The sequence below is a fragment of the Cottoperca gobio genome, chromosome 21, assembly GCF_900634415.1.
Source record: "Cottoperca gobio chromosome 21, fCotGob3.1, whole genome shotgun sequence".
Classification (NCBI taxonomy): domain Eukaryota; kingdom Metazoa; phylum Chordata; class Actinopteri; order Perciformes; family Bovichtidae; genus Cottoperca; species Cottoperca gobio.
In genome coordinates, this window is record NC_041375.1 from 12,689,598 (window position 1) to 12,713,568 (window position 23,971).

The following is a 23,971-nucleotide window of genomic DNA, read 5'->3' on the forward strand; positions in this document are numbered from 1 at the left end:
TCATGACATCGAACATGTTTGAAAGTTACTTAAACTCAAATATGCAATCCAACAACAGCAGTAATATACACCATATCTTTATTTAGCATCTCTTTAGTTCTTAAACTCAAATAGGGCCATTGCAAACCAACAGCTGAAGCCATATATATATACCAATCTGTCTATATTAACACGATTTCATTAACTTGAATAATTTAAGCCTATATATTTTTGTAAATATATATGCATAGAAACTGTTGTTCGATGAACGGCTGCAATTTGTTTCTATGTAGTAGCTGGGCAGATGTATTACCCAATATTTGTGTGATATTATAAACAAAGGTGCGTTCATGTGTAGCCTTTATAAATTAGCTTGAATCAAAAATTGTGAAAAACAAGCTCCAACGTCAGTAATGTCATAATGTGGCCTCTATCACAGTGTTATAGCCTACACTCTGTCCTAAAACAGAAAGGCCTTGGACTGAACGTTTACAGCATTTGAAAAGGCCTACTGAAAACTCCCTCTGGAGTTCAGTATTCAAAACTGATAATAGGCTACTAGGAGGTAAATTTAGTAAATTAGTAAATTGCTTTCCGCTTTCTCCTATGGACTAACAGCAGCAAAAAAAAGGTCCCTCAAGTGAAGCGACACATTACCTAGAGATTCAGGCTTATCTTGATTGATAAATGTAACCAATTAAAAAATATATATGTTTACCATTTATCTATTTTCCTGAACACACACATTTAAATATTACATGAAGTGCTGGGCTGTCAAATCAAATCAAATCAAATCAAATTTATTTGTATAGCCCAATATCACAAATTATACATTTGTCTCAGTGTGCTTTACAGACTGTACAGGTTACGACACCCTCTGTCCTTAGACCCTCGCATCGCACAAGGAAAAACTTCCTAAAAGAAACCCCATAATTAACGGGGAACAATGGAAGAAACCTCAGATAAATGCATACAGATAGAGAGGGCGAAGAAGAGAGGGAGGGGAGGAGAGAGGAAGAGAAGGAAGAGAGCAGGGAGGTATCCCCCGGCAGTCTAAGCCTATAGCAGCATAACTAGGGGCTGATCCAGGGCAAACCTGAGCCAGCCCTAACTATAAGCTTTATCAAAAAGGAAAGTCTTTAGCCTGCTCTTAAATGTGGAGAGTGTGTCTGCCTCCCGAACACAAACTGGAAGCTGGTTCCACTGGAGAGGAGCTTGATAGCTGAAGGCTCTGGCTCCCATTGTACTCTTAGAGACTCTAGGAACCACAAGTAACCCTGCAGTCTGGGAGCGTAATGCTCTAGTTGGTTTATAAGGTACTATGAGATCTTTAAGTGTGAATGGGTAGTGCGACTAATACCCCATTTTCTTTTTTCTTTTACATAGTTTTTTGGGAATAGTGTAATAATTAACAGTTCCCTGTTCAGTATAAATGTCAAGATTTTTGCATAATCTGCTTTTAATAAAAATATTTAAAACATAATGTGGCCACTATAATATTGAATGTGATCCAATGCTCAAATATAAGAAAAGCATGTACAATAGGCAAATAAACAGCAGTTGCATTAAAAAAATTACTTTATTTGAACAATACAAAATAGGCTTGTACATGTATTTTAGATTTAAAAAGTCATTTTTGGAGATAAATTATATATATCTAGTGTGTGAACGCTTTAAAATTATGTAAAATTATGTATAATTATCCAACAGTTAACAGTGGCCCAACCACAGACAGAAAATAATAACCTACACAATTAATATTATCCTTCATAAATGATGAGCTCTGGAGAATAGAAGGTAAACAGGTGTGTGTTTACCTTTTTAATCAACATTTTCATATGTGCATGTGTCCTTCTGCTTGTATATTATTCTTCATATGATCAGTTAAGACACTTTCACGAAATAATGAGTATTTTTAAATCATGAACTCTTATTTTTCATATATATTAAGAGCAGATTTTTACTATAAACAGATATTGTGTTTCATTTCACAGAGACAAAATGGCAAAACAAAGATGGCAGTCAGCTCTAAGTTTCGACTGCCTTGATGGAGTCCAGGTCATCACATCCGTCTTCGCTGTTAAGTGATATGGATTCCATTGCGATGTTTCCCAGGGCAAAGTTGATGAACACCTGTGAAGGTTTAGTAAATATTTAAGTATCATGCCATTAGAAAATACTTTTTTTCTTCTCTGAACTCATTTTAGTAAATGTGCTGGACAGTTTCCCTCTCTGACCCCCCCTCTCTTTGTTCTTCCTGTGGTATCTTCCAATCCCAGAGCCCCAGAAGGGCAGAGTAGTTGAAGAATATCAGCACTGGCTGCATATAAAGCTCATGGATTCTCTCCCTAACTCATATTCCATTTATTTTCCCTCAGGCATACCCTCTGTCAGTTTCCCTCTGCCTCTATTAAACTTTTTTCAACTCAGTCTTTCACTCCTACTCAGCTTTCTTCTGTTCCTGCTTTCCCTCCCACCCTCTCTCTCTTCTTCTCACATCTCCTGTCCCTTTTTTCTGTCCCTCACTGCCATCCACCCACCACCTACAAAGCCTCACACTAGTTCCCCCTCTCTCTCTATTTATGTCCTGTCTCTTTTTCTCACCTCATCCAGTGTGGTCTGGCTCACAGAGAAGTGTTTGATCTGCAGAGCATTCTTGTTGGACTCCAGCTGGTCGAAGATGTCAGCCACCCCTCCTGGTGCGATCGGTACGTGGTATTCCACCATAGTGGAGTGCTGGTCCTGTGTGGTGAGAAAAAAATGAGCGAGTAGACTTAAATCTTCTAAAAAAATTCTGTAAAACGCAGTAAACAGCAGTGTATACCAACATGAGTAAATTAAACATCGTACATATCTAATTCCCAGTGTGCTCAATCTTGTAATAATAATACTGTTAATACTGGGATTTAAATATCATAAAGAAATGCTCCTTACATCTTATATACATCTGTCATTTAGCAGACGCTTTTTTCCAGAGCGACTTACAGTGAACTAACTACAGGTTAAGTCCCTTGCTCAGGGGCTTAATGGTAGCAGCCTCTGGCTCACAACCTTCCAGTGTTGTATTTGGAAGCCTAACAACTAGACCACCACCCATTCCTTACCCATTTAGTCTTAATCATAAAACATACAACTAAAATGTTCTGCAATGCAATTTAAGTTATTTTCTCTATCAAGTACTTTTAACTACTTTGGATAGCTGGCAAAGCTCACCTTGAGATAAGTGCTTGGGAATCGGCTTCGCATGAAGCTAGTGATTGCCTCTGCGTCACAAGAGTCCTCTGCCAAGTACATCTTCACAGTGAACCCGCTGCCGAACCTGCACAAAGGAGATTTTATGAACAAAGCACTGTGTTATTACATGTCTAGGAGTACGACTGCTGCAAGTAAAATTGAGCATTCGGTTGCACAAAGGAGCACAGAAGGGGAAAGAATAGAAGGTTGTGGACGCAGTGTGGAGAGCGCAGTAATGGCTGGATTGGAGTTTGAATAGAGGTCACTAACCTGTTCTTAATGTGCTGCAGGGAGCCCAGGCAGCAGAACTGACCTTTCACCATGATGGCAAGACGGCTGCACAGTGCCTCACACTCCTCCATGCTGAGAGTCGGAGACAAAGAGAGAAAGATAAAAGGTCACACTTCGACCCTTTGAGAGTACAGTAATGAGCCATGCCTGCCGTCACATAGAAATAAAAGATATATATTTAGTACTTATCCTCGTTGTTATATACAGTATAGTGTGGGGAAAGCCCACCCTTCTTTTAACCTGTCATTGTAGTCCTACTGCTGAACAATTTGTGCATTCAAAACACAAGAATTTGATCAGTAATGACGGACTGTAGCAGGTGCGTGTATTTGATACTAACCTGTGAGAGGTGAGGACCACGGCACATTTCCCTTTCACTTCTTCAGAGATGATTTTCCACAGGTGACGCTTGGTGCGAGGGTCCATGCCGGAGCTCGGCTCATCCTGCGGAGAGAGGAGGAGTGAGAAGAGAGTAGCGGGATGTGTGGAAGAAAGAGAGGGAAGTTGAAATCAAGATAGAGAGATCAAGGGAAGACAAGGAGGTAATTGAGCAGGGCAGTGTTTTGCAAACAGTAAGAGAACGGAAAGAACAAGGGCAGGGTGAACAAGGAAGAGGAAACACAAATGCATAATTACAAAATAGGAAGGGAGATGGGAAGCCAAGTGTTACATGAAGCTAAGAAGGTAAGGGAAGAAATGAGAGACGAATACAACGAGACAAGAGGCAGAGGGAACATTCAAGACAGACATTAAGAAGACTCACAGAGAAAACACAATGTAAGGATAAGAGTTGAGGACACAAGTAAAGAGAGAGAGGAAGAGAAGGGAGGATTGGATAGAAACATAAGGTAGAAGCAAAGTTGAAAGCTAACAAGGAAGACCACCCTTGGGTGAGCCTGAGGAAGCAGACTAATTAACTACATATGAGATCTGTCAAGTCTAGGGGATGAATATCTACTTTACTTCAAAGACCCTTTCAGGAGTAAGAATAGTGTAAAGTTTGTTTAATATTCGCTGTCTTGTGGACAGTTAGGCAATTAAATGGGCTGCAGCGGCGCAAACAGGTGGGTCCTCACCAGGAGCAGGATTTGCGGACGGCCGATGAGAGCCAGCGCAGTAGATAGCTTCCTGCGGGTGCCGCAACTGTAACTATCAGTAATGATGTCTCTATGGTAGCTCAGCTGCAGCTTCTTCAGTAGGTAGTTCACCACCTTGAAAGGAAACATGCAGGGGATCAGACGGTGGATGGACAAAATTCACAAACACCACATGAACAAATGGTTTACAGTTTGAAATGATAGAACACAAGAGCAGTTGAACCCTCATCGTCCCATCCCTGCTGACCACAGAGGGATACGTTCCTGTCATATCTTACAGGCGCTTCATTCTGTCATTCCTATGTTATGGATTAGTTCCAAATGACTTTATATTATTGTTTTCTGTTTCTGTTGTAATTAATGCTTTTTTGTTTTGTTTAATACCAATGTATTGGAGTCTTATTTAAAGTCACACAGCATCCGTGCACTCTGTCAGTCATTTGGAAGGAGACGGACACAGACGCAGCAGACAGATTTACTCGTGTTCTCTGTCTATTTCTGTTTTATTTAAATAATAATAACACCTGTTTTTTCCTTAGATGACATTAATTACATACCAAATAATGTGTTGTAAGAAGTAGGTTAACATCTGGCTATGGTGGTTGTTCCTTACTGTAGTTTAATCTCGGGTCCCTCGATAGTTGTGTATTTTAATTAAATGTGTTGGTAGGATGAGGTAATTACATTTGCTTTATCTTCTTCCAAATATATTTATATCTGAAGGAAGGAAATGGAAACCTCCAACCCATGTCTGGTGCAAACTGCTAATCAATGTAGGAGAAATGTAATGGTCTTGTAGTCATATACTGGGAGTCAGTAGGTTTAATGGCCTCTCTGCATGGCTCTATCACCATAAAGGAATATGAGATCATTTCATAGACTAGTATTCTGCTCCCGAGTTTCATGCACATGAGGAGAAAGTCAATCCCCCCCAAACTGTTTCTCTGGCAGATTGAAACAACACCAGACCTGTACAAGAAGTTGATTTTCCACCCCTTTAATCCATCACTTTAAGGACATCTCTCTGGAGAAAAATATATCCAATACCCCACACTGAGGAGCTGATCCCAACGGGAAAAGGTGGATTTAGAGAAAGCTTCTCCGAGGGCAAAGGGTGCAACCCTACAACTCATTTGTCACTTGCTATTTATGTTCCTTTCTGTTTTTGCCTACTCCTAATCTGTCCAGCTACACTGTAAATAACTGAGGTGTCTATCTGTCCCAGTCCCATACATATTTAATTGTGTTTGTACAGCAACAATGAATTTACTCGGTGACTTTTTTTTTCCATCTAAGCTCCACACTGTCCTCGGGCTGCAGCTTTATAGAACAGGAACTGACACAGCACAACTTATTTGGTGCATATCAATTTATATTATATCGAAGTGGCTCATATCCATTTTAGTTGCTTAAAAAAAATCTAGTGTGCTGTCAATACCAGTTCATGTTGAAATAGCTTGAGATGATTTCCCATCAGTACGGTTTTAGCTTTTTGCAGTTGGGAAACCGGATCAATGAAGCAAGCCAATGCAGTAGATAGCTCTGTTCACTTAAGATTGTCTGCTTTTGAAAGTGGCTGGATACAGAGGGAAACTTCCGGCCATAAAATCCAGGTAATCAGGGAAAATCATACAAACAGTTGTGTGCTGTAAGACCAAAGCGCTTTTTGTTTTAAAGGCCCATATATAACTGTTGGATGTTCAGTACCAACAAATACAAATAAAAGTTGTTCTGCTTTTTTTCCCTTAGTGTTGATTTTTTTCATATAATTCATGGATCCAGGATATTTGAACACAGTGTAGGACATTACATGCCGTAGACAAATAAGTATCAGCAGCTAAATGTGAATGATTAGCACTGGCAACATAGCACACACCTGACTGGTTCACATCAAAATATGTTTTTTCTTTTTTTTACGTCCTCTCATAAAAGCCGCTTTCTATCACCTTTGATGTAACGGCTCATTAGGCTGGACAAAACCATGTCAATGCGAAATGACCCCATTAAGGCTTGTCTCATTATCCACAGCTAGGGGACTCTCAGCAGGAGACAACATAAGAGGAACTCTATATATAACCTCATCTTTGTGAATTAGCCCGACATGGATGCTGTGGCCATTATAACCATTGTTGTTACCATCCTGACCAGAGAAGAGGAGCTGTAACAACCGCAGCACTGCCGATTAGAGCCAGACAGAACCATTCCTGTGCTTCACAGCCTCTGTAAGTAAGTGCGTGTCTGTGTGTCCACAAGCATCCTTGCCCATGTGTGTTCGGGATTCTGTTTGTGAAATGACTAAAGACAAAATTGTCAAAATTGTAAAATTGTGTCGAGAGAGAGGGAGAAAAACAAAGATAGCTGTTTCTGCATACAATTTAGACTTGTCATACCCACACATCAGAGCTGTTTCTTTTCTGTTTCTCTTTTTGGGCAAAAAAAAAAAATCAAGATGGAAAATCAGAAATGCCATCATCTGTTGATTGGTTGTTCTGCGGATTCCTCTCATGTCAGCAGCAGCAGCAGCAGCAGTGAAAGACAGACACACTCGGTAATCACCACAGAGGCAAGATTGATTAGGTCTCAGAAAGATGAATGGGAAGAATGGGGCTAAACTGACACGTCAAATGAGATCCTCTCATCATCAAAGTATCGTTTAAATGTAAATTTGTCTGCAGGGAAGCGTACAGCATCCGCTTAATTCTGAAGTTTGGATTGCATGAGTTGACAACAAAAGCTTTCCCATTTTGCCCGAATAGTACAGCTTTCAGCACACATCACTCATCCCTTCATACCATCTGATTCAGTATGCACGGGAGCATCAACAGTTACTAGTCCTGCAGTGGGAGTGCACCTTTGAATTTATATTAGATCCCGTGTCATTTTGTGGATGGTGTTGTCACAAGCAGCACAGAGTCTGCAGCTCTTCCTTACCCCATCTATCTCCCTCCTTTGAGATGCCTTGAATGCGAGCGTAGAAGTACATGTGCTCTTTTCCAGTGAGCAGATTGTCCAGCGCATCCACCTGGGGACAGTAGCCGATGTTAATTCCCTCCTTACGGCACTCCATGATGTCTACTAAACGCCTGGGGAAAAGAAGACAAAGTAAGAGATATTCTCAGGAATGGTTTTCACCACATGGTGTAGGGCAGATGGACATGTAGGCTTTTCCCTCAGCCCTGCTGCCTGCTGGGAATATGCATCTTAAAAACAGAGCTTTCATAAGGAGCCAGACTCACAAGTGCAGTGGTTTATACCTGCATGGGAAGGTCTGAGATATGGGTGTAAGACACAGGTAATACTTGCTAAAACCCAAACCAATTCACATTTTGGCTGATGGGAGGCAATAAAAACCCTCATATTTGGATATTTGTGTTATGCAAATGTATCTAGCTCAGATTCATTAGACAGTGCAACTTGGGCACCTGTAGAAATTAAATCAAAGCTTTTTCTTGTGATGCCTTCTGCCATGTGCTCCATGGTGATTTTCATAAAACCTCTTTAGTTTGCAGGAATATATTTGAAGTAAATATTAAGCTGATGTATTTAGGAATGTGTGTGCAGCGCCACAACAGAAGGGAAAACAAGAGGAAGATGTGGCTTGCAGCTCTAACCAAGCTCTAACCAATAAAAATATTAATAAAGTCAGTTAGTTTTTTTACTGTAACATAAGCCTTAAACATGTATGTGTTCAGTGTGCTGGTAAGATTTATTTAAGCTAGGTAAACTATAGGGGGACAAAAAGAAAAGGGATAGCAAAAACAAATCAATATTCTTACTCAAAAGTTAAAAAGGCAAGTTCTTAAGATTGCAGTTCTAAAGTCCTAAAGTTTTTCTTCCAGTTTGCAACAAATAAATTCATGATCAGCTTACCCATCCCTGTCCCTAATCTGTGCTGTGCCATCAGTGGGGCTAACATCTCCAGTCAGCATCTTGAAGGTGGTAGTTTTTCCTGCTCCGTTCACTCCCAGCAGACCAAAGCACTGTAAGCGAAAACTCATTGCTTAGTAATGTGAATATTACATAGATATAATGGCCAATATTCAGATCTAAAGACTGAAAAAACACAGAAGCACTTGGGCAGTATCATTCCTACAGCCAGCAATCATGCAGAGGGATAAGATTTCTTGACAACTTTGGTCACAACAAACATTATATATATGTATTACTGGCATAACACTTGTGTTTCCTACAGAGAAATCTCTCTGGTGATGTGTTAGATGTTCTCTTTAGCGGCGCCTCCAGTACTGCAGGGGCACAGTTGAACTGAACAAAACTTTATTGACAGTAAAAGCAAGGATTGCAGAATATCTGAAGAAAGAAGGTAGCCTATGAAAATGTAAATATTGTTCATTTTAAAGCCTAGTATGAAATTGGTTAGAAAATAGGCTTTGAGAGAAAATTAAAATGACCTCCACAGGATGATGAAAATGCTGTGATTTCTATTACCCCTAACCAGCATTATTTGTGTGTTTATATATAAATACACCTGAACTGGTCAATAGTGCCTTCAAATCCTCAAATGTGTTTCCTGGTATTTAAAACTCAACTGTGAACTGTATTGAGTTTAAAAACGTCAACATCGTGCTGTAATGTAACGTGAATCTTAAATATTCCGTGACACATAGTTACCAGTGCCCACGACTCATTAGTAATATGACAGTAATATCACTGTGATTATTTTGATAATTACAGTCATGCTGTTGTCACAAGAGGTTATATAATAGTCATTATTTACACAATGCCTCTTTTGTTATCCTACTGACTTGATTGGTTTAATTTGTATTAGTAATTCATGTTCCTACAATGGGTAAAGGCTTACCTCTCCTGCAGGGATGCCCACAGAGATTCTCTTGACAGCGTGGACTTTCTTATTGAGGTGTTGATAGACCTTAGTCAGCTGGTTGACCTGCAGTATGTCTGTGCTGGCTGCTCCACTGGACACCCGGAGGTGCTCAGTCACCACATCCTCATCCACGTCCTCGCAAGCCACCTGTGGCACCGTCTTCATGCCACAAATCAGATTCCTGCAAAGGGAAAAGTATTTTTTTTACGATGATTGAATGGAACTTTGTGACAATCTTTTAACTGAAGTGGTTCATGCTGGTGAAATCTTTAAAGCCCAATATGTTTGGCTTTTATTTTTCCTTTCCTATGATTTTGAATAAAAAACAAAATGTTTTAATTGAATTTTGTAATGGTTTCTTTCTTTCTTATTAATTACTTTAAATTACTTTGATAACTATTCAACCTCTCATTTGCATATATATTAATATTCTCAATTCAAGATGTGTACCAGAGGAGTTTATGATCATTCACATTATCACCATACCATCTCAGGCTTTTGTTTTCCTCACCTGACTTTGCGTATGAGAAACCTGTTGAGCAGGAGGCGCAGTGTGAAGAAGACCAGGCCTTGGATGAAGGAGGAGATGAACATCCAGCCCAGGGCATCTGTGGAGAATGGGTTCTGATAGGCGTCAATGCCGTAGCCACCGAGAAGCTGGACCTCTATGTTCATCCTGGCCAGCTTCATCAGCCCGTTCCCAAAGTTGAACTGGGGGAAGATTAGGAAGGCGTTGTTCAGCCTATTGAAGATGTCCTGGATGAGCTGCAGCAAGGAAGGACAGAGCAGAAGATAAGAAGGGGGTAGAGGGAGGGTGAGAAGAGAGGATATAAGTCAAGAGGGATGTTAAGTCGTTAATGAAAAGCTATGACTAAATAAGTTTGTAAACAACCTTTTTTTTTCCACGCATAAGACAAGATGATGGCGAGAATTGTGAGAATATCACATGAAATATTTTTAACGAGAAGAGACGAGACTAAAACTTTCCTAAAATCTGTCTTTATTTTCGTTGACAAAAAGGAGGAGAGGAAATATTATAGACCTTTTTTTTTGTTTCTCAATGCAGCAGTTCTCCTGTGCTGCGCGCGCCATATTAGGAAGACACCGGCAGTACACAATGAGTAGTCAGGAGGCCTCGGAGTAATTTATTTAATTAAGATTGAAATGGATATGAGGTACAGTATGTTTGCCCTTCTTACTCCTCTGCATCTCTATATCACTGCAGCTACAGGGAGCATTTCACTACTTCAGATATTCATTTGCTAACAAAGGCATCTTGACTCAGGTAGTTTATGCTGACCTCAGCGTTTTTAAATGAAATTTGACTCAGGAAGAACAGGATGGAGGTGGACATGAGGGTGTTGATACTGATGAAGAGGTTGATGCACACATAGGCGATGAAGGCCATCTCTGCATCCTTGAAGACGCCTGATAACAGATACATCCAGGGGAAGGTAGCAAACCTGAGGAAGTGACAGTGAGAGGATACTTTTAACACAACTCCAAGTAAAAAATTACTACACACACACAAACACACACGCGCACACACACACACACACACACACACACACACACACACACACACACACACACACACACACACACACACACAAAATAGTCCAGCTGTGATCTGGCTGGGTTGCTTCCGAATGCAGAAAGCCCACAAAGACACACACACACACAAAGTGTACATGGAAAATTCATACAGTCCTCCTCCTCACAAATGCACCTTCTAAAATGACATGACTTTGCATTTTTTAACTGAAGTGGTTCAGGCCTTTCACTGACTAAACAGAGCAGCTGTGAGCCTGATGAAAATAGGCACCAAAAATACTGAAAAGGGAGGGAGGAAAAATACCACACAATGAGGAGGGTAAACATTCAGTCATGATGCCAGAATAGAGGAAGATAAATTACTTCTTCCTTTATTCCCCTGGTGGCAGAACATCCTTTTCCTTTTTTCTTGTTCTCTCTTTACTCTCACATAATCTGCTTGTTCATTTGATTGGGGTGTCTGGGTCAGCAAGACAGAGAAGGTAAAGAGAAGGAGAGAGAACAAAATGAAGAAGTAAAAAGTAGGGTGGGAAAAAGAAAGACACAGACACAAACAGATAGAGCCAGACAGAGACAAAGCATCTGCGTGCCATGCCCAAAAAAAGGTGCTTGGTAGGCAGACTGTGGGTGCCAAGCCATGACAAGGAACAGAAGCAAGAAGGCTGCAGACCAGACCAGGTGGGTGCTGCCTGACAGACTGTGATTATTCATTGCTTGGGTGGGAGACATCTGTCTGATAAATGAGGAGCAGAGTGCTGACTTGGCCTCGTAAGATCTAGGGCTCAGGAGGAGGCAGCAAGAGGAAACATAGGAGAATAAGTTTTAGCTACATTTAGGGAAAGATGTAAACAATCTCAGTAATCCAGATGTGGGGAAACATGGCATGTCATTGGAGTGGCACCTTTCTAAAACAATTACAATCTCATTGTCAGATTGATTTAAAAACCTTGGTATCGTGAGATCACACCAAGTCATACTGTTGTTGCCATTAGCCCTGCTTCCTGATCCCCCACAAACGTGTTAGTAGTGATTGTTCTATCAGCTTTTCAGTCTTCCCACCATCTGTCTTTGCAAGAGACTCTGGAAAAATTGAGCTGTGATTGCGTTTGAATAACAGCAGCCCCCGTATGCTTAGTGCTGCAAAACTAACCTAGTGGCACACAAAGTAAAACATGAAGCGGAGGCTAGAAAATACAGCGTGCATGTGAGGACATGAGTTTGAAAATGTGGAAACCTTTAATTGATCAAATCACTTTGACGATACAAATCTCCTTAGATGTGTGGGTGTGCTGTGAGGATCATTGTCCTGCTGCAGAATGAAGCGTCATTCAATGAGTTTTGATACAGTCTCTTGTATCAGAGTAGAACATATATGTTTAGTAGCTGTTGAGATCTTGGAACAAGGTACCATTGATAAAAACATGTCCAATGGGGATTAAAACACAAGCCGTCAGATGATCATACAGGTTGAAAACAAACCCCCAGGTTAGTCAAATACATTGGTGAACAGTACAACTGTTTACAGACCAACTTACTTTTACCTGTTTGAAGTAGTTGTGCCATTGGGATCATTACCCACATTATGGATGCACCCACTTTCAGTTTTACCAATCAAATAAGGTGATAACTAACGGGGGAAAACTGTCATCTTGTTTCAATATGTATATTGTTTCACCGCTGTGCTTTTTTCTAATTGAATATATCAACACACTCTGCATCCTCATGCACATCATCAGGCCCCTGTATAAATCTGTAGTTCTGAACATAAAGTATTCTTGCATATGGATACATACATAATACCATTGTTTGTTCATGTACATTATAGGAGTCATTACCTGCCCTGTAAGAGATCTTCTTTGCTCATCCAGTCCCTAAAGTCTCCCCTCCCTTATCGTTGGTCCCTTGTGTGATTGTATACAAATTTACATACCATCAATAAGATATGCTCTATATTGTTTTTTGGTCCTTTAGGGTATATATGATTATTGCTTTTTTTTTCTTTTTTTATAAAGGGGAGGATGAGGAAACGAAGAAGGGTAAAACATTTTCTTTGCAATGTTGCAGTGTCTTAAGATCTTAGCTATCGATTAAACTGAACGCCGGAGCTGCAGATATAACACTTGAGTTGCAATAAAAACATAGTTTTCCTTTAACAATAGAGCAAATAACTCATTTTGAAAAGCTACTAAAGTGGCTTTGTTTCTGAATAATTCAGATTCTTCAGCTTCACGGTGACTTGATTCATCGTCAAATCACTTTTGGGTAATGATGTGATAAACAAAACTAGGCAAAAGACTAACAATGCCATAAACTCATTTTAGAAATCAAGCCCTTAATATGTTATTAGGCTGTACAACACTCACCGATGCCGTAAGGCCAAATTACTCACCCAAAGAGCACCAGAAGCAGGGCGACAGCGCCCAAATTTTGCCGATCTGTGAAAGCTGAAATCTGGAAAGCTGCGATCACACCCACAGTCAAGGTCACAGGGATCAAATACATGCCCTGTGGGAAAAGATAAGACATGATGGCATCAGTTCCAAATCAATCATCAATCAATGTATCAATACAAATAAAAATATATTTTGTCCAATCAATAATTGAATACATTATTAAAGGTACAGTGAGAAGGGTTTGTCAGATGTGTATTGTAAACACAACATTGCTATTTATAGCCTTGCTATATTTTCTGCCATTTGTGTAGCTTCGTCTTGGATCCGCGCTTACGATCGGGCACCTGGTCGCTACATTTTTATAAAGGTAGACGCCCAGAAATGCGCGAACACAGCATATTGAAAAGAAAAGAGAAACTATAGGCAGAGGGCAGGGCTTCTGCAGATGCAGACAGAGCCACACACACTTCTAGTGGGTCGTACATTTGAATTAACAGGGATTACTTTTGTATGAGTCTATATATTGTTTTGTTTGTTTTAATCCTACTCATTGTGCCTTTAAGTAAATCTTTAAAAATGTTTTGCATATGCTGTTGTAATCTAAAATCATACATAGGTTTGCTTTTGCTTTTAATAAACGTGATTTTGACGCACAAGCTGTCCATGTGGGTCTCTTGTCGATTAGAGGATGTTACCATGTCATAAAAGAAGTTCACAGCCCAGTATAAGGGCTCGCTGATGCCAGAGATGTGCTGGAGCCTCTTGGAGCCGCTGTGGTGCTCGCTGACTTCGTAGATGGCAAAGCTGGCCGTCGTGATTGAATAGCCCGTTATCACACACATAGCAATCAGGATCTGGAGCATTCCCTGGACACTGAGAGGAAAACAAAAGGATCATTCAGATATCAGAGACAACACTGGCATCATTAATTATCAGCCATGTCCGTAATTAGAGAATTATCATTCAACCACATCAACTCCATTAAAGCCCGTTGTATTACTGCATGGTAAGTTGTGTTGTACCCCTTTATCTTTAACCTAAACATATTATGAAAAACCTTTTCAGTGCTTGTGCACATACATTTGTGTTTTGGAGTGCCTACCAAACCAGCTTGTTTTTTGTAGGCTGAAATAATGGGATTCAACAACATTCAGATTTGGCTCCCCTTTCTATGTAACATCCACGTTATCTCCACATGGTTTGAGAACTAACTTTGCAATGTTTCTCAGAAGCCATTCGGAGCAGACTTGGCTTTTTTTTTTTCGGGAGGTGGGGCTTTAAGAGATAGACGCTAAAACACAGCGTGATTTGTCCCCTTTAATGCTACAGTAGGTACAGTAGCAACAGGTTTAGATCCAACAACAATAATTGAATATTCTCTGGTGTAGAGTCACATTGAATGAGGCAACCTGGTGTAAATCCCTTCTGAAAACAATGGCTCATATTTAGAGCCCTCCTACAAACAATCATAAGTGCCTCACAATGAATGGAATTCCATTAATAACAAACAGCTTTGTTTAAGGAGATGCTTGGGCCTTCACCTCTGACAAGATAATAACGGCAAAAGAAACAGATGGCGTTGTGTAGAAAAACAACTTCACACTGCTACTGCTGTATAGTCAGTAAGCCGGTGGTGCTGCCTGCGAGGCAGCAGCCTATTGTTCAGAAAAGACCCCCGACAACCAGCTGAGGCTTTGATCCCTCAGTTACTCTTCAACACTGTGCACTCATTCAAACTTTCTAGATGCCACTACCTGTTCATATCCCATGCTCTCTTTCCTACTAGCTACTTTTACTTCTCGACCTCTGGCTGAGGAACAACACCACCAACCAAACAGAATAAGTTGCATGAGGCCTAAGAAGAGGAGGAAGCTGGCAGTGTGGCCGAGTAGGAAGGAGAGAGAACAGCAGAGAGGATCTTGTGGTGGGCGATTGAGGGCAGTGACTGCAGAGAGGATAGCCAGCAGCAGATACTGAGCAGGTCTGTTAGCTGTAAGGTCAATATAATATTATGATCTTTCCCATGGACAAAGATACCACAATGTGAGAATCAAGACATTTGGAGCAATAACCTTGTTGTATCTTTAACACGGCTCAGGCTAAATCAATACAACAGGTGAGGAAGCAGAATATCACGGAGAGATAATTGTCCACTTGGAGCTGCGGCAGAACCTCAGCAATCAAACAGCTACGTACATAATATACACATACATAACTGTGGAGTATGTGGAGAGACTGAAGGGCAGTAAACACAGGGAAATAGCCAGGGAAATAGTTAGTGCTAATAAGGCTCTAGAGAGGACGGACCTTTATGAGGCCGCGGCTTCAGCTCAATCCACTCTTGGAATTATTTATTTGATTTGGTCCTCTGGAACACACACATGTTTGCATGCATACAAACACACAGGCACTGATTCCGAAGTCTGGGTCTCTAAAGAAGAATGTGAAGTATTTTAAATAAACTCATTTTGGGGAGTGGGGAAGAATCAATCCACCTCTGTACCACCTTCAGGGTAAACACTCATTATATTGGGACTGTGATCAATAGTGCAAGCTCAGGGAAATCCATTTAGAAAATCAAATATGGGTAAATACTGCTGTCATGTACCTGCCTGCCCTCATTCCACCCTGACTTTCATGTCCTGAATTAAAAACAGGATGCTTCAATAATTTAACTTGGGCTCAGCCAAACAACAGGCCAAATGTAATTAATTTGCGGATATTTTCACCAATCAAAATGCTAATTACAATCTTATTTGCAAGTGCAGTCATTGCTATTGTCAAATAGTGACAGTCAGTGCAGCAGAAGGAAGAATTTACAGTGAAGTCCTTACATTGAATCTTCATCATCCGCTCGGCCAAAATAGGGGTGACTGGAAACTGAAATGGCTGTAATAGAAAGAGTTAGTTAGCAAGAGAAAAACAACAGCATACGGCCTATTTTTCAGCACAGGAACCAAATGAGCAATGATATTCTCTTAGCCTGGGACACAGTCAATTGAAAAAATATAGTGCAAGATGATTTCATTTGGCAGCGCACACAAAGGAAATTGAATTTTCTTTATCATTTTTTCAGGGTCTTCTGAATGCTCACAGACATGAACTGCTCCCCTACATGCCTCTGTTTACATTTCCTGAGATAGGAGAGTGTGAGTTAACCCAACGCACAGCAAGCCTGGAGAAGGTCGGAGGCATAATTATTATTAAAGTTGTTGTATGTGTTTTCTGTTGATTGACTCCTAGATAAGTCGACTAAAAAGGGTCACGATCTAAAACATTCTTATTACATTTTAGTTCTCATTGCCTCAAGCTGAGACTTTTTTTTTTTAAAAGCACTAAATATGGTTTCCTTTCAGTTCACGTCCCCTAAAGGAGGATTATTAAAAAGTTGAGTAACTGTATGAGGGATGTGGAAGACATTGTTGCAGTTTGGAGTGATCAGACTCTCTGTGGACGGTGGACAGGAGTGTGATAGCACATCTGTGGCAGTGGGCAGTTCTACGACATTCCCGCGAGAGTGGCATGAAAACAATTGTCTTATGCCAACCTCTACAAGGTCCCACCAAGTGTTGGTACTGCAGTACACAATGTGAGAGTTAGCGCTTCATATTTGACAGATAAACCATCACCTTGAAAAGTAATCTCCTTGGATCTCCACCCCTGACAACCATGAGTGTGCAGGTAACATTCACTCTCCCCTCGAGCTCTTTTATCGTCCTGCGTGGAATAAATGTGTGTGTGCATGTACTTCTGTGCATGCACTGTATGTTTTTATGAGCTCTTCTACGTGTGTATGTGTGTGTGTGTGTAATTGTGTTTGTGTACTCCTGCCTGCAGGCAGATGGTCAGGGTAATACAGAACTGAAACAGTACTGGAAACGTGGGCCAGATTTTCCCTCAGTGAGCGGCACTCATTAGTATTCACTATGCATACTGATGTAAGTCTAAAGGCACACAGCACCCCCTGGCTTTAATCCAGTGAAATGAACCATGAGTAAACACACTGTTTGCAGCTCTCTTTATATTTAGCATACAAAGTGCATGTAGGTGTTCAATCAGTAGCATCTTGCTGGATCGATACATTTTCCCAATACTGATGTGTGTATCCCTTTTACCCAATCCCAGCCCTGTCATAGGGAAGCAAGTTAAATCTATCTTTTACATAACCTGGGAGTAGAGTGTGCCTGTGTGAATAAAGGACAATCAATCCCAAAAAATGAATAGACCTTTTTTAAATCTCTAAATATCAACAAAGTATCAGTAAGCAGCAAAGCAATTAAACTGAAATTGTCTCTGAAGTAAAAACTAATTCAGCACCAATTCCTGTTTACCATATTTGCGTTGATCCTTGTCTGCGGGAAGATTGGAGCGTAGGATGATGTTGCTGAGGCTGTTTAAGTATGCCGGCATTGTGTGTTGGCCCTCTGGGTTGAACCAGACCTAAACATATGCCAGCACAAACACAGACATGCATAGAAACCATCACTCACACTGTTATAGATAAGGAAATGTAAGACTACTACATACATACTTTCTAATGTTTTGAGACCAAGGCTTTGAAGATTTATTAAATGCAGGAATCATCTCAGCAAATGTTCACTCTAAAAACAATGGCACAATCACTTCAATAAAGAAAATTTATGATGACACTGATGGTGTAACAATGCGGATCCGTCTGCGAGCCTCGATCTTGTAGCTAAACAACTTTAGGATAAGATGTCATGTTTTAACTTTCAACTACTACATCAGTACAGCGATAAAAGTGATAACGAGACAGGCAGCAGGGAAGAAGCAGACAAAGTTACCTTGGACAGAGTACGGTTATCGGGCACTCCTCTTAGGTCCATTAGTAAGTCAGAAGGGAGTGGCAAGCCAAAGGAAAAGCCACCATACCTGGAAAAAGAAACATGTGTTGATCAAAATGAAAAGCTTTGAATGCTGCTGAGGAGGACACACTGTGTTGTTTGTTTTTTAATCAAATATCCACCTGCAGATGAGAAGCATTTTGGGTAAAAGCATCAGATCCCACATTAAAAGTACGACTAACATGATTGACAAGGTACTAGAAGCCTATTCGTATTGAAGACAGCAACAAAGGAAACTGATTTTTTTGCAATCAACAGGCAAATAGATGACTGTACATCCTTGTTTTATATACAATAAACGTCCCTTCATATAGCAAAAATCAGCAAATGAGTTAACACATTGATGATTGAGCCTTTGAGCCTCCATTTATGAAAGTATTGCAAATATCTATATATTTGGAGTATAACAAACTGGGGAGTCGGTGGCAACATTCCAAGAAAAAATACTGTATTAAAGTACTGCCAATGCAAAGCGAACATTTCCTACTGCTGCATCTTCACATTCAAAGCATTTAACTGGCAAAACACAAGTTTTCTTTTACTATGAAGTAGTTATGAAGTAGTCACAGGAAATGCAATGTGTTTGTCAGTGACCTTGACACTGACCAATATCGTTATCAAAAAATGCATCTTTTTTTGACAGCGTATCAGTTTAAAATATTGATTAACAACAGTACTAAGAGTAAGCTGTTAGATAAAGAGCTGCAGGCAACAGGCTGCACACCTCCAACTTGTCAGCGAGGTATCAAACTTCTAGCCGTGTGCAGCATAAAATCATTTTACAGTTGCTCACAGAATGTTGGAAAAAAGCCAATTACTGCCTCTTTATTAAAATTGTCTTTTTTGCTGCCCCCAGTCTCTTAACTTAATAGTATTAAACAGTCTTTGCTGTCAGCACCAGTAAACAGGGTGTTGCCAAATCAACCAGGGCTGAAATCTTAAGGATTGCCACTTCAAAGCTTTCCAGTTGACTGACGTATATCATTTAAAAGACTGAAATAAAAATGTTTATTTGAATGGACACTTTTTAATTAGGTCCAATAAAATATTTAAAACTACATCAACTCTAAATGTATATATAAAATGTCTGCATTCACCTGTTCCTGATAAAGTCATTTGCTGTCCCCACCAGGTAGTTCTCCACATTGTAGCCACTTATATTATACACAATCTGAGACGAAGGGATCTTCTTATGGGGGGGCTGGAAACTGTCCTTATCACAAATCTGCAAGGGAAGAGACAAACACATTACACACAACTTTTTCAAACAATCACACACAGGAAGACATTCATGTGTAGAAACACAGATGCATGAGAACAAAAAAACTCTCACACACACACTCACACACACACTCACACGCACAACACACACACACACACACACACACACACACACACACACACACACACACACACACACACACACACACACACACACACACACACACACACAAACACACACACACACACACAAACACACACACACACACGCACACAAACACAAACACACACTGTTCTCAGTGACCCTGCCTCACCTGTTCTTGACGGGAGCATTTACAGATGCTAAATGCTTTGGAGCTGTTCCCTCTGGAACTCCAGTTGCTTGTGCTTCTTGTGCAAACCCTTAAAAGGAAACATTTACAAAGTGAAATGTGGCTCAGAAGACGGATGGCCGTCTGCATTGCGTGATAATGCCACAAGACTATCCCTAGACAGACCAAAGAACACATCCTGACACTGAGTTGATATGATGGCCTGCATCAATGCTACAAACCTGCAACCTTTCGTACAGCAGCTGTGAGCTTGCATGCTTTTTGTGAGATCAGGGCTTAAATATTTTCTCTGATGTCAGTTGAAAACTGTTTTAAAAGCTGTTTAATATGTGCTGTAATATCATATTGTGTGAAATGTGTTTGTGTGGGTTGATGTTAAACTCCCCCACATTTTGTTTTCTGCCAAGTGCTTTCAGGGACACTTTGTACAAAAAGAGATCGTAGCAATAGACACATCTTTGCACACTCACATGCACACCTGTTACTTTACATATATAATGTGGCCAACAACAATGACCATAGTTATGGGACTATACTATATTATATTTTCCTTAAATGTAAATGCAGCACTCAGCACCCTTTCAGACATTGTCATGTTGTGATTATAGGACATGATGAGCCAAACACGTAATCTCTTGTTTACGCCATAGGATCTTTTATTCTCTCTCTCTATTTATTTTTTATTTTGGCAGTGCATTTTAAAATGCTTCCGAGGTCGGGTTCATGAGTGCCAACATTTATTTGAGTGCCTGTAAGGGGAAAATCTACCCTATAAACACAAGGTGTTTATGGAATACAAATGATGCTATCACATCACAGAGTCCCGCAGCAGGCTTTCAGCAACATACGCTGAGCTGAGCATCAGGAAGATTGAGAGGAGGGACATGAGAGGGACATGAGAGGGACCAGAGAGAGAGAGAGAGAGAGAGAGAGAGAGAGAGAGAGAGAGAGAGAGAGAGAGAGAGAGAGAGAGGCAGGAATTTGAGGGATGCAGACGGTAAAATGAAACAAGGTGAAGGAGGATACATGGAAAGAATAACAAAGAGTGAAATATGAAGATGCATGTGGAAAAGGGTAGAATACATAAGGAAACTGAGCACGGGCACCCGGAGTATAACTGACACATTTATCATTTTCACTGGGGAAAGACTGCTGGCATTTGAGGTGTTATTACGTACGGGTTATCGGACTTGTCAAGGCAGGCGTTATCGATCCCGGGGAATGACATCAGGGTGTCCATCAGCTGGGTGGAGTTGGGATTTTGGTTACTATAGAGTCAGAAAGAAACAGTCAGCTTCAACTCAAAGGTTACACAGACATTTTAGAGGACTCCACCATAATTACAACATGGATAAAGTCTTTTTTTAAAGTTTTTTTTCATGAGGTTCTAACATGGCAGAGAGGTTTGGTTTCAGTCAATATTCATGTATTCATATCAATCTTGGTGGCTGGAGTTTCAAGGTTGGAATGTATCAAGGTGTTACTAGAATAGTAGAGAAGATGGTATAAGCGCAGTTTACTATCTCCCAATGTTGTCAATAAGGTGACCATGGGGGCACAATCAGGGATTCTAATAGCTTCATTGTGGGGAGCTTGACAGATAAAAGGAGAGTGAGGATATTTGATTTGCCACTTTACATTTAAGTGGAGTTCTTTCATTTGAGCTCTTCCCTGCACACAGAGGTACACTCATAAATAAACATTCAGATCATTGCATTGCTATTGTTCATGCAGGCGAGACTCTGAGTGCTCTGAGAAAGTTCATAAAATGTGAGACTACTACCTATAGCCTTTCCTAAGCACCCCCCCAAAATCCTATCATTGATCTAATTAAAAGAGAATAAATAAATATAATTTTTCTATCTCTTTTAAATTACATTTTTCAATCTCTTTTGTGTCAAGCTCAAGAGGACTGTGGAAAGCGTCCGTACCCTCTTTGATATGGATTGGCACCTCAGCATTTTCTCTTTTGCTACATATCCCCTTGATCAAACAAGAGCACTTCTCAAGAATGAAGACATCTCGCAACTTCCTGACACTCTTAATCTCTCTCACTTTGATCTCACATCTCATGCGTCTCCAATCCACTCTTTCCCTCGCGTTCTCTCTCGCTCCCTCTCTTTAAGGTCCATCTGCCCTTCAACAAACTGCAGCTTCAAATTCATTTTCTAACAAGTGAGACATGTCGTCCCCGCGGATGATGAAGGAACCCGACAGACCAATCAAGCAACGAGATGCTTCAACCCTTCATCAAAGTTGCAGGATTGTTGCAGCTCGGTTGTTCAAAATTTGATCTTTTACTACAGTGCATCATTCAGGCCACACAGTATAAGTTTTGTTATCGGCAGAACATGGAAACACAACAAAAACATCCTCCAAGCTTTGCAACATACTACATCAGTTACAGTATAACAGAGATTTCCCTTGATATACACTCAGCTGTATCATCAAGATTCTTTTATAGCCAAAATTCACCACATTTATACATTAAAATGTAGTTTTCTGAGATTGTTCAGACAAATTATGTCAAATTTGTATGGGCAAAGACCCACTTTTCAGATGTCTTGGTGTGAATATTGTTTGCCACCTGAGTCTCAGTGGCATCGCTCTGACCTTTTTTATTATTACAGTTCATTTAGCTGACGCTTTTGTCCAAAGCCACTTACAAAAAGTGCAAACAATCATGAGGATACAACTCCGAACAGCAAGAATCTTGCAAGTACATTAGCTTCAAAGTACCTCGCCAAATGAATTGAAATAAAAGAGCAAAGCTGCAGAGTTCGATTGAACTTCTCCAAACATACTTGGTGTAAAATCATTCTGATTAGCCTTGTTTACTTCTGTGGCCTCGTCTCCCTGTGCTCCCTTGTATTTGCTTTTCCATGGGGGCTTACCTGAAGAAAGAGTAGCTTGGTCCTAAGTTGTAAAGCGCAGGACTGAGCTCCAGCTCAGGATAGTGCTGTAGGTCTTTCTTGATGGAGCCCAGGCCCATAGCAAACGACATGAACAGAACAGGGAGCAGGATCTGAGAGATCAGGCCTTTCCAGTCTCTTCGGCTGTGATGGAACCTCTTGATCAGAATGGCTGTTATCTGCTGCCAGACCAGGGCCATGCCGCTCACCATGGCTGAACTGGTAAGGTCTGGGAAGAAATGGAGACAGGATTTAATCATTGTTGTACTAATGCACTTGCCTTCTAACCGTCTTACTGCTTTAATGATGCCTGATTTTCTCTCTAGGGCAGATTGAGCTAAAGGTTAATGGGAAGATTGTATCACAACATATGGCAGTGTGCAATCCATCAGAGAAGTAGAAGTTGTTGAACTAGGTCAGCTGAGTAAGTATTCTTCAAATATTTTAGGTTAAGTTTTGTAAAATGTAAAATAGAATAGCAGTTATTGTATAAATGCCACACAAGGAATGATATAAACTTCATGAAAAGTTTTTTCCTTTTACTCACTGATCTTGTCACCAAAGTCAGTTATGCTTCCACTAGAATCTGAAGGGAAGCTGTCAATGGAATCAGTGTCGGAAACTGTCTCTGAGATAGACAGCGGGCCGTCCTCAGCCCCAGCGTCTGTGTTTCCGTGAGTCAACTGTAAGAACACCTACACAGATAAAAACAAAAACATCAGCATCTGTGTGCGTCAAAGAGCCTATTAGTATAATTTTTAAGGCTTGCGATTATGCTAACATGTCGAGTAGTTTATGAGCAGTAGCACGTTTTCACACAGGGAATATTCAAACATACCTCAGCGGTTGAGCCTGTGTTTTTCTCCGCTGTGTCTGCGGTGTAAACCTGTGTGTTTGTGTGTGGGTGTGTATGTGTATGTGCTTACCTCCTCTAAGGTGGTGTCAGAGATGCCATAGCCCCCCAGCTGCAAGGCGTCCAGGTTGGAGTCCAGCGCCGTCAGGAGGGAGCGGTATGAGGAGGAGTTGGATGAGGTGAAGGGAGGCAGTGAGTAGACCAGGTCACTCCCCTGGGCCTCCTTCAGTCGCGCTTCCGGTACATGAGCTTGGATGAAGACCTTCAGTTCAGCGTTGTCAATCCGCTCAGATTCCAGGTTCTGCATCTGCAGATTAGATTATAACATCCTTTATTTCACACATTGCACAACTGCAAATCAGTTGGCAGTGACTTAATATATACAGTATATCTTTTT

General features: G+C 40.6%; 1 protein-coding gene across 1 annotated transcript in view; it reads right to left on the reverse strand.

The window, feature by feature from the left end:
• Nucleotides 1-1,601: 1,601 nt before the first annotated feature.
• Nucleotides 1,602-23,971, reverse strand: part of abca12 (ATP-binding cassette, sub-family A (ABC1), member 12) — a 78,390-nt gene continuing 56,020 nt past the window's right edge. The window contains 23 exon segments of the mRNA XM_029459371.1: nucleotides 1,602-2,112; nucleotides 2,584-2,721; nucleotides 3,193-3,298; nucleotides 3,484-3,576; nucleotides 3,845-3,948; nucleotides 4,581-4,715; nucleotides 7,533-7,547; nucleotides 7,549-7,684; nucleotides 8,472-8,581; nucleotides 9,421-9,625; nucleotides 9,956-10,209; nucleotides 10,745-10,907; nucleotides 13,388-13,503; nucleotides 14,087-14,264; nucleotides 16,226-16,280; nucleotides 17,723-17,831; nucleotides 18,197-18,284; nucleotides 19,354-19,481; nucleotides 19,792-19,879; nucleotides 20,988-21,077; nucleotides 22,704-22,950; nucleotides 23,269-23,416; nucleotides 23,648-23,881. Coding sequence (XP_029315231.1) covers nucleotides 2,008-2,112; nucleotides 2,584-2,721; nucleotides 3,193-3,298; nucleotides 3,484-3,576; nucleotides 3,845-3,948; nucleotides 4,581-4,715; nucleotides 7,533-7,547; nucleotides 7,549-7,684; nucleotides 8,472-8,581; nucleotides 9,421-9,625; nucleotides 9,956-10,209; nucleotides 10,745-10,907; nucleotides 13,388-13,503; nucleotides 14,087-14,264; nucleotides 16,226-16,280; nucleotides 17,723-17,831; nucleotides 18,197-18,284; nucleotides 19,354-19,481; nucleotides 19,792-19,879; nucleotides 20,988-21,077; nucleotides 22,704-22,950; nucleotides 23,269-23,416; nucleotides 23,648-23,881 — 3,045 coding nt within the window. The 3' untranslated portion in view covers nucleotides 1,602-2,007.